Source organism: Typopeltis vanoorti, chromosome 22, assembly GCF_054136105.1.
Source record: "Typopeltis vanoorti isolate ZY-2024b chromosome 22, IOZ_Tvanoo_1.0, whole genome shotgun sequence".
In the NCBI taxonomy this organism is placed as follows: domain Eukaryota; kingdom Metazoa; phylum Arthropoda; class Arachnida; order Uropygi; family Thelyphonidae; genus Typopeltis; species Typopeltis vanoorti.
Window position 1 is genome coordinate 20890610 of NC_143570.1, and position 13635 is coordinate 20904244.

The window sequence follows — 13635 nt, forward strand, 5'->3', positions numbered from 1 at the left end:
CGGAAATCACGTTCCATAGAAACCAAGCATGGAACTTTTACAAGACACTCAATAAGACCAATAAGCAGGGCTGTGGGCTCACACCGGAAAAAAAAATTCATATTTCACATGAAGACAATGACAGCCATCCATGCCCATGGCGGATTCTAACCAGCTGGTTGTAGAGCTAGTATGTGAACCACTCAGCCAACCAGGCTGGAAACTGGAAATGGATTCTTTATATAAAAAAACAGAATGTGCAGATGATTCCCTACACTCGCTTTAATGTCCATAGATGCTATAAAACAATATGCTCGTTTTTCTTCTCATAAACATTAAAGCTCAACAACAGCCATAGACTGTTTCTCTGCCATGATTTTGGAGTTGAAATCGGTGTCTCAAATCATATGGTTAAGTTAATCGCCTGATTGTACCAGATTTTATATCCTTTCGCCGTTATTTCGTGGGTGTTCAACAACAACTTCGCGTATGGTGACATGGTTTAATCTATCTTTTTTTAATATTTCAAGGGTCTCATTTGTAGACTTCTCCAAATGCGCTCAAAAAATAATATTAAACCTTTATTCTAAGTAATAATCACTCACCCTTGAAACACAGTAGAACACGCACTCCATTGACAACGACTGATTCAAATTAACACGCGAGTATTTCTAGTGAAAATCGAAAATCTCATAACTTGTCTCAGCACGCAACATTCTGCCGATCAAAAAAAAAAAAAAAAGGACTACATTATTCTGTGCTGTACCTCGTAAGTCAGGCAGGGAAAGGGTAAAAGTATTTTCGATTTGGAACTGGAACCAATAGTCGTCATAAGGATCTGAAATAAAGTGATTCCACAGAAAAATGACAATTTTTAAGTAGTCTGCTTCTGCATTACTTGGTACACCTGCGTCGTAGAGCATGGGCTCTTCAGTTATTTTATTTTTGACGAAATTTTCCAGGCTCAGGTCAAGCTGTACTGTTCACACTTTTATAGCATATCCATACAATATGCTTGTTCATCACGGCTGCTGAACAGAATGATTAAGCTGAAAATCAAGATTCGATAAAAACACGATACGAATGATCTTCAAAATATGCATCTTAGTGATTGTGGGTATTATTATTCTGCAATGGTCGCTTAAAATGAGTTGTGTGCGCTCATTCGAAGAGAGTGCACCTGTGATTTACACATCAAGATGTGTCCAAGAAAACATAAAACTTCCCGTTAGGTTATACAAATGTTGGAACTTCGTTGGAATGATGATCAGATATTGATCATCATTCATTCACAAGTGTATACACTTTTCAAAAATGTTTGAAAAGTTCCATAAATTAGGCCGTAATTATTATTATGTGACACCTTCAAGAAGTCCAAGGCCTCATCGCGAGGCGGACATTCCACTCTACTCAACCCACTGTCTACACTACTTTAAGCCTCTATCTACACACAAAGTCACTATTGACACATTACACCACAATCCATCAGCTACTCACAACGCCATTTACTGCCGCTAATTGTATATTTCGTGTGCAAATTGCGTGTACTAAGGCCGGTTGCCTGTATGTGGATGAAAAACCCGATTTTCCGGGAGGGAAAAAACCTGCTTTGCTGTAAATGTTGCTCCTACATGTTAATTAATAGTGTAGCAAAATTTATTATGTAATCAGCATTCTTTAATTATAAGGTTACAACACTGATGCATTAAATCAACATTGAATTTTTAGGAAAATTTGTCGAGTGTTTTCCTTAAACAAGCGGTCATTTCAATATGTAGTCATGAGAAAATTAAACACCAGAGATTACTCTTTTAGTAAGAATACGTCTCGGCAAATTTTCTGACAGAAATACGTTTATAACACATATATACTTAGAACTCTCGATTTTCAATTGCATTCTCTACTTTTTATGAGGAAAAATTCTCATGAAACTCTGCTAAGTTGTTTGTTTTTAGATATATTAACTATGGGTTTTATCTCCATACTCACTAATGATTGTCAACCCTGCTTTCCTGTTTATATATTTTCATCTCACATTTTTTATTTGCTTTTTTTATTTTATGGGTGGATAGGAAAGAGCGGCGTACAACTGCTCAGATCAACGCAAGAACGTAGTTTGTTCGCCAAGATGGTCGCTGACCTCTGATAGAAGATGGCACCTTACGAAGAAGAATTTTATGGGTGGGATATCCGAGAAAGGCTGTAAGCTTTGAGCACACTAATATCGTGGAACAGTTAGATAAAACGGGATTCGGGGTAATGCTGTAAACCTAAGCATGTTGTTCAGAACAATGCCACTGCTATGAGATCTGTGTATTATTTCCTTTAATTGCATCTGTTCTTGTGGCAGTTTACCAGAAGACCACTTGCCTTCGCGGACTGAGTTTCTAAGAAAAATCCTGCTAATCACGTATGAGACCAGCTAATTAATCTTCAGAATTCTATAAACAGGATAATATTTGCATAACGGGAGAGAAAAAATCATCTATCACCCAAAGGATTCTAAAAAAATCATGTTTCTGCACAGATACTGCATTTCGTCTTGTGGCGCCCTCTAACAACATGACAGGAATTATCATATTAATATTATACCATAACCAAAAAGTGAAGTCACTGTCAAACGAAACGATAAACATTATGTTATGCAATCTAAGGATCAGAATTACATATTACATGCAAAATCTTAAAGTAACTTATGGAATATATCGAATATAACTAACTAACTCATCCAATCTGTAATTAACTACCTTACCAGAAACCTTTCAATTATTAATCTTTTATAAAGTACCATGAAAAAGTGTGGTCAGTTGGGTTTTGAAATTACAGAAATCATCTGATATCCAGATGATTTCTGTAATCATAATTTCAAGGACAGCAGCAGAAAGAAACATCCCCGGAAGTTTATAGCCAGTAAGGTAAACTGCAAGATGTATTTTTCTTGTCTAATTTCTTTCCTTTTATTTTTTTGCATGTAACCATTTGTAGGAAGTTTTAACAATAGCGAGCATTGCTTTAAATAATAACAAAAAAAATCAGCATTTAATTTTTAGGAAAAATTTTAAATCAAGAGCCTGTGTAGCTCAGTAGTGTATGCGGTGTTTGCATACCACAGCGCTTGACCGCATGAAGGAAGACTTGCTTTCGAGAGTTTAGTCGGCGACTAGAGGAAATTTTTCTAAGCCTTTTTTCGACCGGTTCCCGAGTTAGTCGATCTCTAGCAAAGGCAAGCGGGTTTTTTCTCCCAGAAACTCGGGTTTTTCGTCCCGTAAACTCAAGAAAATCGACAGTAGAACCCACATTATTTCAGACATTAAATATATTGTGTTAGGGTTAGGGACCACGAGATGGCGGCACTTGTTGAGCCGTCTCTCTTCACTGCGAGCCACTTAATTAGCGATAGCTATCTCTGATTGGCTACCAGTGGAGATTGACTGTCCACTCAGTCTCCAACAGTTAGATAGGGCTAAATTGTCTCGCTTACTCCCTATAAAAAGGCGTCAGCTGAATTTTTTTTGTTTGCTGAATTTTAAATCTACTTAAATGTTGAAGTGCGTGAGCAGCCACATAAAAACAACGTACAAAATTTAAAATTATTCTACTAAGCATAAATGGTTAATGTATATTAAACATCTGCATGTTCTTCATTTTATTCTCATGTTGCTTACCTTCGTTCCATGATCATAATAACCCCGTGCGCAGTTTTGCTTTAATTTGCTTATTTTGCGATTTTTCCCCTCTGGTAATCTTTTTCTAGTTAGAGCATAAACTTAAAGCAAAAGACTATTTTATTATTTTTCTCTAATTTCAAACAGCCTTTTTCTCTCACCCAGTCGTTTATACTTCTGACAGAAGTACGTCTGAAATGTGGAGAGAAATGAAAATGGTCATCTGGAACTTGGATTTCATAACCAGGATAAGGCGGTTAGACTTATGCCTATAAGTATCCTTTTTATATAACTTACGTGTGTTCTACTTGCCAAGTTCCTGGGAAGAAAAAAAAAAAACTTCTACCACTAACCCACCTTCAGTTCAAAAACCCTGATAAAAGTTCTTCGCGTCCTAGACGGGATGGAAACCAGGTATTTGGAACCAAAGTTTTGTCGTCTATAACTGCAGAGACTCAGAAAGTGTTTCAATTACTGCTAGCCAAAAAAAAGTAAATAAAATAGATTAGCTTTATTTCTTGATTGATCTCCAAGTATTTAATCTGAATCCTCAAAGAGTTAACCGACACCTTTTTAGACTCTGAGTGCCTAAAAATGATCCATTCAAAGTTTCCGACCTCCCAACCGTACCGATAGACATTGACTTGGGAAACCTCTCTCTCTCTCTTCTGATGATCCACTGATAACGTATTTAGTTGCGGGAACCTTCTCACCAAGGTAAAAAAATGTTCTCCTTTAGGAGAAGGGAAGGCACTTTACTCCACTATCTCATCATCTCCAATTCTCCAACTATAGACTCACCGTCTCCACTACTTAATTCTCCATTACGCACAATGCCATCTACCCATCAACAATAGTATTCCTTTCACTATAAATTATTTAGGAGAAGGGAAGGCACTTTACTCCACTATCTCATCATCTCCAATTCTCCAACTATAGACTCACCGTCTCCACTACTTAATTCTCCATTACGCACAATGCCATCTACCCATCAACAATAGCATTCCTTTCACTATAAATTATTTAGGAGAAGGGAAGGCACTTTACTCCACTATCTCATCATCTCCAATTCTCCAACTATAGACTCACCGTCTCCACTACTTAATTCTCCATTACGCACAATGCCATCTACCCATCAACAATAGTATTCCTTTCACTATAAATTACGCATGTTCTCTTGTCGATTTGCCTGTATAATATTACCTTTACGATTATCACGGACTGTTTTTACACTCTCAGTTAGTTATCGCATTTTGTGATTCAACAGGTGTTGAATACATGGAACATTAATGGCAAACCTGATTTATATTTCTGAACAGGAAGCCACCTACATGAGCTAATTTAACTCCAGGGACTGAAACAGGAGTCATGAAAACTTTTTTCCTCTGGCCTAGTTGGCCACGTGGATAGCGTCTCCTTTTTCCAACGAACAGCAGGTCCTACTGTGGTATGTATATCTGCGAATGTTTTTAAGCGACAGATGATTTTCACTGCACAGTGTAAGACTACCACATTCATTTTGGAGGCTCAAGGTGAGGCTTAACAAGTGCCATGTTTGGTTTCTAGAGCCCGCTTGGGTAATCTAACTCAAAGTCTGTTCAGCATGGTAATATATTGTAGGTGTTATGAGTGAAATGAATATAAAAATAAATAAAAAAAAACCGAGCGTCCGTTATTTTGCATGAAAGAGAATGAAACAGAATCACCCTAAATATCCGCAAACAACTGAAGGATTTTCAGAATTGTAAAATATAAGTATAACGTATAGTCTAATTTGAGAACTCACTCAAGAGTTCTGCAACCCCGGTTACCAATAAACAAGGGATTTCTCTTCTAGTGATATCAATAACTTTTCCTTGCATAAACGACATTCGAAAAACTAGGCTTCCACTACTACGCTACTTCACACCAAATTGTTTCCGATGTCAAAGGGCATTCCCGAAACAAAATGGTATAACAATTAGACTGATTAATGATCTCCCACTGCCTATTCAACTTGTTTTCTATTCTCTGGCACAAAAGAGAGTGTCTACTTTGTCTATTATTCTCCTAAAAAACCAAACAGCAATCAATCAACATCAATTTTCTGTTAAACTCCGGTAACACTATCTAGCTGCTCCTCCTGTCCATGCACCTATGCTACCTCCATCATGTAGAACACATTTCCTTCAGCAGTGCTTCCAAGAAACTACATTCTGTACGCGTTCCGAAAATGTCAATGACCTTCTTTCTTCCTGACTACTGGCTTACCTGTGATAATGCTCGAACCATTCATGTATAGGTCTGCTTAAAAAGAATCAAATGATCATGACCAGATGGTTATTTTTTTGTCTATTTGAATACGTTATTGTATTTGGATGTGCTACTTAACTTTTATTACGATTCCAAAAAAAATCGAAATAAATTCTTCAAAACATTTCAAAGTAACCTTAAGAAATAACCTAAAGTGTGATGCAAATAATGTAATATATCACATCATTAATAATTATCCACACCACTTTGATATGAAGCTACGGATTCGTACTTGCCACGCAAAAGAATAGAGAGTCTCTCATCGGTAGAACTGGCACCTTCTAAGGCATAGTGTTCTCCTTTTTGGAGCGAGAAGACTTGAGCTCCTGAAGTGAGTTCTTTAAAGTCCTTTTTGCTAACCCTCAAGGGCAAAAACATTTTCTTGTAAAGATCCTTCAGTTTAGAGTCTATTCGCGGGGGTAGATTTTTGTAACTGAGGTATAGAGAATGGCCACAGTTGGTGAGAAGAAAGGTAAAATTCCACCCTAGAATGTCGGGTGCGCATATCTCTACTCCAGCCCAGACTGTGATCATCAGGAAGCCTGCCACCAACAGACTACGAAGTAATAAGACGCTGAGATGAAATCTGTGAGGCACCAGAAAGGCAAGAGCAAAGCAAAGGTTGGCACTGTGGAAGAGCACACTGTGGGATCCTTCCCAGTCGGTGCAAAAACGACCGGTCCTGTTACGCATGACCATGGAAAGCTGTAAGGCAGGTCATGTGGTGCAGCCTCTCCTACTAGGTGACCAGCAGCTACCGCTGTGTCCATTTCGCTGTCATCTTACTGCCATCTACAGATATGGACGGCTGAAAGCAAACTTCTTCAAGACCCTATAAAAAAGGAAAAGAAGAATATTAAATATAGAATAGAAATATGTAAATAGTTCTCATTTATGCATGTTTTAGATAATAAAATGTTTGGATATTTTTCTTCTGCTCAATACAGCTAGGCGAGATGAAAACAAACCTCTATAAGTTGAAGTGATTGTATTTTATCATCGAAATTCTTCTCTCTCTCTCTCTCTCTCTCACACACACACACACACACACACACACACACACACACACACACACACACACACACACACACACACACACACACACACACACACACACACACACACACACATTATTTATTTTATGGCGATAACTCAAAGAAGATACAGAAACAAACGCCAATTACACTTTTCGCTTTGAGTCGAAGTCTGTAAGAAAACTCATACCATATTCTCTTTTCAAGTAACAAAAAAAGAACTGAAAGATGATTCGCACAAAGGCAACATAATTTCTATTTGTAAAGTTACTCGGACAGTTACAGCATATAATATATAGCAAAAAAAAAAGTATTCTAAATGAAATTTTGACCAGATTAATACTTTTAAAAAATAAAATATCACGTTTATTAATATTTCGAGAATAATATTCCCTAACTATTTAAGCAGAATTTGTAGATGATTTATTATCGACTCATTCACGTACATAATAGTTTATTATTACCAAAGCTCGCGTTTTTTTTTTATGCTGTTAAAGTATTGTCTGTGATTTCTACAGAACGCCCATAGAAGGAGTTTAAAATATGAATACTTTTTGATTATTAATGTTTTTTTCTGCTAATCTAAGGAACATTTGGAAAAATCATCATGGAAACGTTCACAGTCCAACAACGAACCAAAATCGTGCAATTTTATTTTTGAATATAAAAATATTTTTTTTTATTTTGAAAATAAAAAAAAATCAGCTAATGACTTTGGAGGAGGCCGTTTTAGCCCTATCTAACTTTTGGAGACTGAGTGGGCAGTTCAATCTCCACCGGTAGTCAATCAGAGATAGCTGGTGGTCCAAGACTGTCACTAATTATAAGCGACAACCGATGAAGAAACTGGCAAACAAGTGCTGCCTTCTCTTGATACCTAACCATAACAGGATATGTTGTTGTCTGAAATAGTGGATTCTACGGTAGATTTTCTTGAGTTTATGGGACGAAAACCCGAGTTTCCGAGGGAGAAAAAACTCTCATGTCTGTGCCGGTGATTGACTAAGTCGGGAAGGGCTCGAAGAAAGACTTAGAAAAAAAGTTCTCCTAGTCGGCAACTAGATTTGAACTTAAGTTTATCTTCAGGCAACCTAGCACAGCAAATGCGAACGTCCCTTCTACTGAGCATTCGATTATTATTAAGGGGTCATTATATAATTCAATATAATTAATTGGCAATCATGTTTTTCAGATCCGACGGATCCCAACTTCTTCTAAGTGGGGTTACCTGAAGGAAAAGGTGTATGTGAACAAGCCCTAGACAATCCAACAGTTCAAAGAGAGCATTCGTGCAAAAATTATGACGCTGCAGCCAGAACCACTAACAGCTGTCATTATAAAAAAAAAGAATATAAAAAAAAAATTAAAAAAGTTATTAAATGTTTAAACCCATTCATTACTTGATGGATCACCCTGTTAGTTCAGCTTTCCACTTTTACCTAGAAATGGGAATAAATATACGTTAACTGCTATTGGTTTTAAATATTTTGTATTTGAGAAAATGTATACCGCATTAATTGGATACAATATATCTTTAAAATTTTTATTGCTTTATTAGATATTATTCATTAAATAGCAATTCCTGGCTTTCTTTCCTTTCATATGAAAATAAAACTTGAGTATGTACATATTTTGAAAATATAAATACGGATCAAATTATAAAGATTCGACTGCACACGCATATTAATTAGATATATAAATCAAAACAGAATATACCGACATGATACGGCATCCATTATTTTAATCGTACACTTCCCAACAGTCGTATGGAAAATGACAGTATTCTTAAGAAAATTATCAATAGGAAAATTCTTGGTAAAAGCCCAACAGTAAAACCAAGATCATGATGAACAGATACCATAGCAACATCATATTGCAATGTCCAGTCCAAACTGGAGAAGTAAGAATTTAGACAGGTAGGTTTAGAGGCAACAATCCAGGAGGTCAATGCTCGATTTGGGCTGTAGAGGTAGAGGGAGAAAAAGAAGTTCCGTCCACTGCTTTTAGAAATTTGGAGACCATGAAAATATGAATTTTATATGAAAATAAGTTATGCAGTATTCACTTTGTTAAAGACCATCCGAACACTGGCATTTGCTGTCAGACATATACATTATTTTATATACATTAAAAAATTTCGTTTGGTGACTGAGACGATGAAACAATGTTTCCATGACTATCATAGGTTTTACTTTCAGTGTCTGAAAAGTAAGATGTGTACTAGTACTTCCAATTATCTTGTATTACAGTTCAACTTATGGCACGACGTGTTATTCCTTTGTCCAAACTAGATGGAAATGTGTATTTCATAGACGGGATTCAGGTTTGATGTTAAAAGTCACTCAATGTCAATAAAACACACTTAAGACTAATCACCATTCACTATACAATTAATCATTGATTGTACAGCTTTTCATTCGCATATTCTTTGAAAGTAATATTTTTAACTGAGTAGTTTTAGATTTTTACGACTGACTTAAAAGCTGGGCAAAATTTTCCAAGCAGAGTAGTCTCGGTAATACACTCTCACAATTAACTAAAGCATTGCTGTCGAATAAACAAACTCTTAACCATGATAATCAATGAAATGGAAATTCATTAAGTTTAATTCTAATTTAATTTAGTTTTCAATTCATTAACAGTTTAATTAAATGAAAGCCTACGGCCACTATAAAACGCTGTTTAATTTAAACAATATCAAAGACGAAGGTAATTTTTACTTAATACTTACTCATTAATAAGACAGTATCTGCTCTTCGCTGAATGGAAATTTATGAGAATTGGTTATTTCAGATATTCACTAAAATGTATCATCTCAACTCAGTTTTATTTCAATCGGACTCTTTTTATTTGTAAATGAATTCGAAATGATTTTGCACTGCTTTGGAATTTAATGAATCGGTAGTAAAATCTGTCCAGTCATTTCAATTTTGATTTTAAGTGATTTTCAGTGGAAAGAATCAGGCTAACAAAATTAATTACTTATATATATATATATATATATATAAGTCAAGTAAACGATTTCGGAGACAAGCAAAAAGTGAGTTTCGTAGTAGTAGGCTTACATAATAGATCCAAGTCCGTTTTCGGCACTTCATTAAAACACTGCAACAGCAATGGAACAGATAGGTTTTAAAGTTATGAAGAATCCTCCTTAGACCCTGAAGTCTTCTCCATCAGACTTTTGGTTGTTTCCTCAAGTTCTGAACACTTGTTACATTCCTTTTTTGGATCGTGGTGTTTTCACAGTAAGGACATAACTTTCTCTGCTTGTACATATCGAATCAAATGTCAGGATGGAATACGGGAAGAGGAGTCTGTGTTGAACATAGTTCATAGTCTTCGTATTTTCAAAATAAAACACTTTTCTTCTTTAAAACCATCAAAAGAAAATAATCGTGATTTTGTTTGCCGTCTACATTAAAAAAGAAAATCATGTACGCCGATGCAAATTGCAAGCATCCCAAAAATAAAAATAAAAATAAATAAATTAAATTAAATTAAAAACACCCAAGTTTGAATTTTCAGCTTGGAGCGTTCTAAAACTAACAACGCATAGTAAAGAATGCGCCGGCCACAACTTCAAGGCATAACAAATTCAGGGCCAACTGTAATATCCACTTCGTGGTCTTTCCGAGAGACAATATTGCCAAAATGCAATCATTTATTCATTACCAATTTTTATCAGCAAGAATCTAAGAACTAGTCAAGTATGATTGGTTTGCATAAAATATACACCGCGTGGCAATCAGTATTGGAACACTGCTACGGACAATTTCAGAGAATCCTAAATTCCACATATCTCAATATCCTATGGGACCCTACTTTGACCCTGAACACACTTTCCTTCCTTATAGGCATACTCGCAACTAGTTTGTGATCATATAATATTTTGGATCACTAGTTATTCAGTCTAATCCATGTACAGTTGCGGGATGAACTGTATTGGGATTACATTGGAGCTCTGTGCAAGTCATTCAAGTTCTGTCACATTATTTTCCTAAATCCATATCGCAATAGCATCTGCAGTATAACTTCGTACACTGTCATGTTAAAGAAAACATGGATTCCCCTCTGTAAAAGTGCCACGATGTAAGAAGCACTACATTATCCAGAAGTGTTGCATATCCAGTACCATTCCTCGCAAAGAACAGCCCAATGGTCAGCATCCAGGTCATTATACCCAACTCCAAAAAATTTGTATTGTAGCCAAAACCTTTAATAACCAACAGGACAGTTACCCCTACTATTCATGGAGTATAAATATTTCAGGTAATACCTTTAGTTTCAAGGAAAATTGCTTCCAAATGAATTGTTGATGAAGTGGCGAAGAAATGTGCATGATAAAAACTTTTAGCTTCTGAATCAAGACAAATTTGTTTCCATGGAAACTGTGACGTACTTTTTTCACTCAGTATTAAGCTGACATCCAATGATGGATTTATTTGGGGTTCTGCAAAGAAATATGACGCACGACGTGTTTTAGTGACAGTCGCACCTGCATAAAGTCCCACCTTCTGTTGAAGTGATGCGTGCCAACAGAATTAACGACTTGCACAACCAGCTGCCCTTTGTAGACCGCTGCTCTTTGAAGAAATGGTGTCGTGTACAGTATTTGGACAACGAATGTATATCTCTTAAGGTGAGTGGCCACTGTAATTAAATAACGTCGAAATGATCACCAGCTAAAAGCCCATTTAAGAAGCTTTAAAACTTTGTTGGTTGGTTGGTTCGGAGTAGTGCTGATATTCTTCCATGTTCCGACCAGATGCGTGGTTAATCAAATTTAAGTTGTGAACAATAGCTCTCTCTCTCTCTCACACACACACAATAGAGAGAGAGAAAGACAAAAACTAAGGTTATATATAAATTTTATATCACCCGCACACGCACGGAAGGTTGCAAGGCCTATAGCAAATAAATTCCGTGCGTGTGGGCTAAATTATTCCTTAATATATACTGAGTGGTCAGTTTATTAGGAACATCTCCCCATTTAGGAAAATAGAGCCTTCCTGAAGATGTTAAGTCACGTGTCTGAAGTTTGCTATATGAATCAGGCAAACAGTCATACGACGGTTCTATTTTTTGTGTTTGATGCATCATAATAGGTAAAAGGCGCTTAAGTGACTTTGAGCGTTGTACGATTGTTGGTGCCAGTATCTCACAAACGTCTATTCCTCTGGTCTTTTCACGCACAATAGTGTTTGGGGGGGGGGTCATAACCATGCAATTTCAAGCACGGTCATTCTTGTGGACAAAAAAACAGCTCACTGATACACGAGGTCAGGGAAGCATGGCAAGGATTGTAAAATAAAGATATACAAAAGAGGTGGTCAGAATATCATCTGGAAGCTCACGGTTCGTTGCATGCTATCACGGATTGGGCACATGTCGCCTGGTCTGGAACTGAACATGGTGGAACAACACGAGGCCGTGAACCTTTCTTGCCAAATAGCAACAGTTAAGGCTGGTGAAGGGGTGTAATGGCGTGAGAAATATTTTCTTGGTACATGTTAGGTTCCCTGATACTAGTTGAACACCGCCTGAATGCCACAGCCTATCTGAACGCCGTTGCTCATCATGTTCATCCATTCATGGCTGCAGTTTGCCAATTGTCAAATGAGCACTTCTCGCAAGACCATGCGCCATGACACAAAGCGCATAGCGTGTTGAAGTGGTTCGAGGAATATTATACTGAGTTTCCTTTACTTCAGTGGCCAGCTCAATCCACACCCCTCATTCCAATACAGCATCTTTGGAATGAAGTGGAACGAGCATTTGGCAGCAATAACGTGACACCTTCCAATCTGCAACAATTGGTCGATGGCATTTTAAACATTTAAATATATACACACCGGAATGAGATAACATTTATTTCAATTAATAACACGACGTTTCATCCTAATTGCACAGGATATCTTCAGATGAAAAACACACAGACTAGTAGACAAACCAGTAAGGACTATAAAAGTGACAGCTGTTATGTAGTTATAGAAGAGATTGATTTATTTGAAAATATTTCTAATTGTATGTTGCATTGTTCAGAACGTTGTGCGTGTGGACGCATTCACGCGCACTTGTTGATACAAGTTGATACTTGTTTTAATATTTAGTTGTTTAGGATCTAATGCCATTTCCAAAGACTTCCAGGGTTTTCTCTCCATTGTATCATAGGAACAGTTTAATAGTTCTGATTTATCCTATAACGCTTGGCGTCTCGTTTGTGAAACGTTTTGTGAGTTAGCTGAAGAGAACACGTATTGACAAAGCTGAGGCTTCACTCCTATGATTTTCAAGATCTCGAACGTGTTCTTCAATACGTTGTTCAATTGGTGTTTCTATCTGTCCATAGTAAGATGACCGGCAATCACACCATAGCCGGTGAACACCAGTATATTAAAATGGGTTATGTGAAGGTTTTGTGGATCACTGTAGTGTTCTCATCTTGATAAAAGGGATCAATACTACTTTGGTTTTATATTCCTTAAGTATTTTTGCTAGTATTATGGAAATAGAGCTAATATATGGGAGCGTGATGAATCCTCTGTTTTTCTTCTTCATTAGAAATTTCTCTGGTCTCGTGTCGGTTGAGCAGTGTGGAGATGATGTGGTCATTATAGCGATTTTGATTATAGCGATTTTATATACATATACAGGGCAATCAA

General features: G+C 36.7%; 1 protein-coding gene across 1 annotated transcript in view; it reads right to left on the reverse strand.

Annotated features, from left to right (window-relative positions):
- Positions 1-13635, reverse strand: part of LOC150094199 (popeye domain-containing protein 1-like) — an 86237-nt gene that overhangs the window by 32117 nt on the left and 40485 nt on the right. Inside the window, exon 2 of the mRNA XM_090412276.1 lies at positions 6169-6768. Coding sequence (XP_090268402.1) covers positions 6169-6635 — 467 coding nt within the window. The 5' untranslated portion in view covers positions 6636-6768. The remainder of the gene's footprint in view (positions 1-6168; positions 6769-13635) is intronic.